A 1,520-nucleotide genomic window follows, 5' to 3' on the forward strand; every position below is an offset into this window, starting at 1 on the left:
GTAGCATTAGTTTCAGTACAAGATTAAGTTCGATATAGATGACCAATTCTAATTCAAATTGACCCTTATTGTTATATTTAATCCGATTTTTAAATCCCTAATAGGGAGGGTTTCTTTTGGGTTTAACAGTACAATGGATTTGACTCTTTTCATAAACGGTGATTTTGTTCAGATTAAACTATAATTATCTGAGTGATCGATATATGTTTAAGCGGTGATTCAACGGTTCTTAACACCACGTTTCTATCTGAACTGCTCAACAGAAGATCCCAATCTCAGTAATACAGGTATAGGTGTTCCAGCCAATTGCCCAATTCTTACAATCTTTGTTTTGAATTAATCATTATTAATGCTTAGATCTTAATTTCTTTTTTCGATTATAATTTCTAGTATTGAAGCGGATTGTCTTCAATCCTCGAAATGGTGAAGCTCCGTGTGCAATTATTCCTTAATTCCTCAGATGTTGACAAGTGTAGGGTGGAAATTACTTCTCTCTCTCCTCTAGATCCCTATAAATAAGAGTCACGTTCCCCATACCATTGCATAGCAGAGTCGTTTCTAGCGTTTTCGTTTTCTTCTTCGTCTTCGTCTAATCTCTTATCCTTTCATTTCTCCTTATCATCTTTGAAAGAAAATGTCTTGCTGTGGAGGAAACTGCGGATGCGGCTCTGGCTGCAGCTGCGGTAGTGGCTGCGGAGGGTATGAATTCCCCTTTCACCTTCTCTTCTCTCTTTGAGATCTTCATTAATTCTTGTTTTTCCCGTCTTTAATTTGGGGCTTTAAATTCATGTTCTTTATTTTGTTGCGATGGTGATCTGCAGGTGCAAGATGTACCCAGACTTCTCTTTCTCTGGAGAGAGGACAACTACAGAGACCATCATCGTTGGGGTCGCTCCTGAGAAATCGTATGTATCTTTCCAATCCCTTCGTCAAAAGAAAATTAGTATTATTATCTGTTAGTTGTTATAATAGCTACTCTGTTGCTGATGGGAATACGATGAATTTGACTGTGACAGATCCTTCGATGCTTCCGAGATGGGCGTTGAGGCCGAGAACAATTGCTGCGAGGGCTGCAAGTGTGGAGCCAACTGTACCTGCAACCCCTGCAACTGCAAGTGAAGGTCGGAAGAAGAAGGGAGGACTAATTCATCCTTATAAAATAATATAATAGAGATATAATGTTCTCACTGTGTTGTGTCCAGTGTGAAGCTTTTCTTAAAGAGTCCTTTCTGGGACAAGCTTCCAAATAAAGGTAGTTTTGTTCTAACTAGTTGGGTGTTGCAGTTGGTTCATGGCTGCTTTTGTTAGTGTATTTGCTTTCGAAGAAAGAGGTTGTTAATGAAAATGAAAGAATCTTAAGCCCTTTCTACAATTTTAGTCTCTTCTAATTGCTTGGCTTCTAAAGTTTTACACTGTATCGTCTTTGAATCTATTATCCTTAAAATTGAAAACTGAAGATGTCCTGAGACCTGTGTCAAGGATTTTCTTGTCTCATCTCAGGGTGTGTGTGTGTGTGTGTG

At 38.6% G+C, this 1,520-nt stretch overlaps 1 protein-coding gene across 1 annotated transcript; it reads left to right on the plus strand.

The window, feature by feature from the left end:
- The first annotated feature begins 520 nt into the window (after window positions 1–520).
- LOC122086126 (metallothionein-like protein type 2) lies at window positions 521–1,372 on the plus strand. Its single transcript, XM_042654836.1, has 3 exons — window positions 521–699; window positions 822–905; window positions 1,017–1,372. The coding sequence occupies exons 1-3, from the start codon at window positions 635–637 to the stop codon at window positions 1,117–1,119; spliced, it is 252 nt and encodes an 83-aa protein (XP_042510770.1). The 5' UTR covers window positions 521–634; the 3' UTR covers window positions 1,120–1,372.
- The last annotated feature ends 148 nt before the right edge of the window (window positions 1,373–1,520 follow it).

This window comes from Macadamia integrifolia, chromosome 8 (assembly GCF_013358625.1).
Source record: "Macadamia integrifolia cultivar HAES 741 chromosome 8, SCU_Mint_v3, whole genome shotgun sequence".
Taxonomy (NCBI): Eukaryota; Viridiplantae; Streptophyta; class Magnoliopsida; order Proteales; family Proteaceae; genus Macadamia; species Macadamia integrifolia.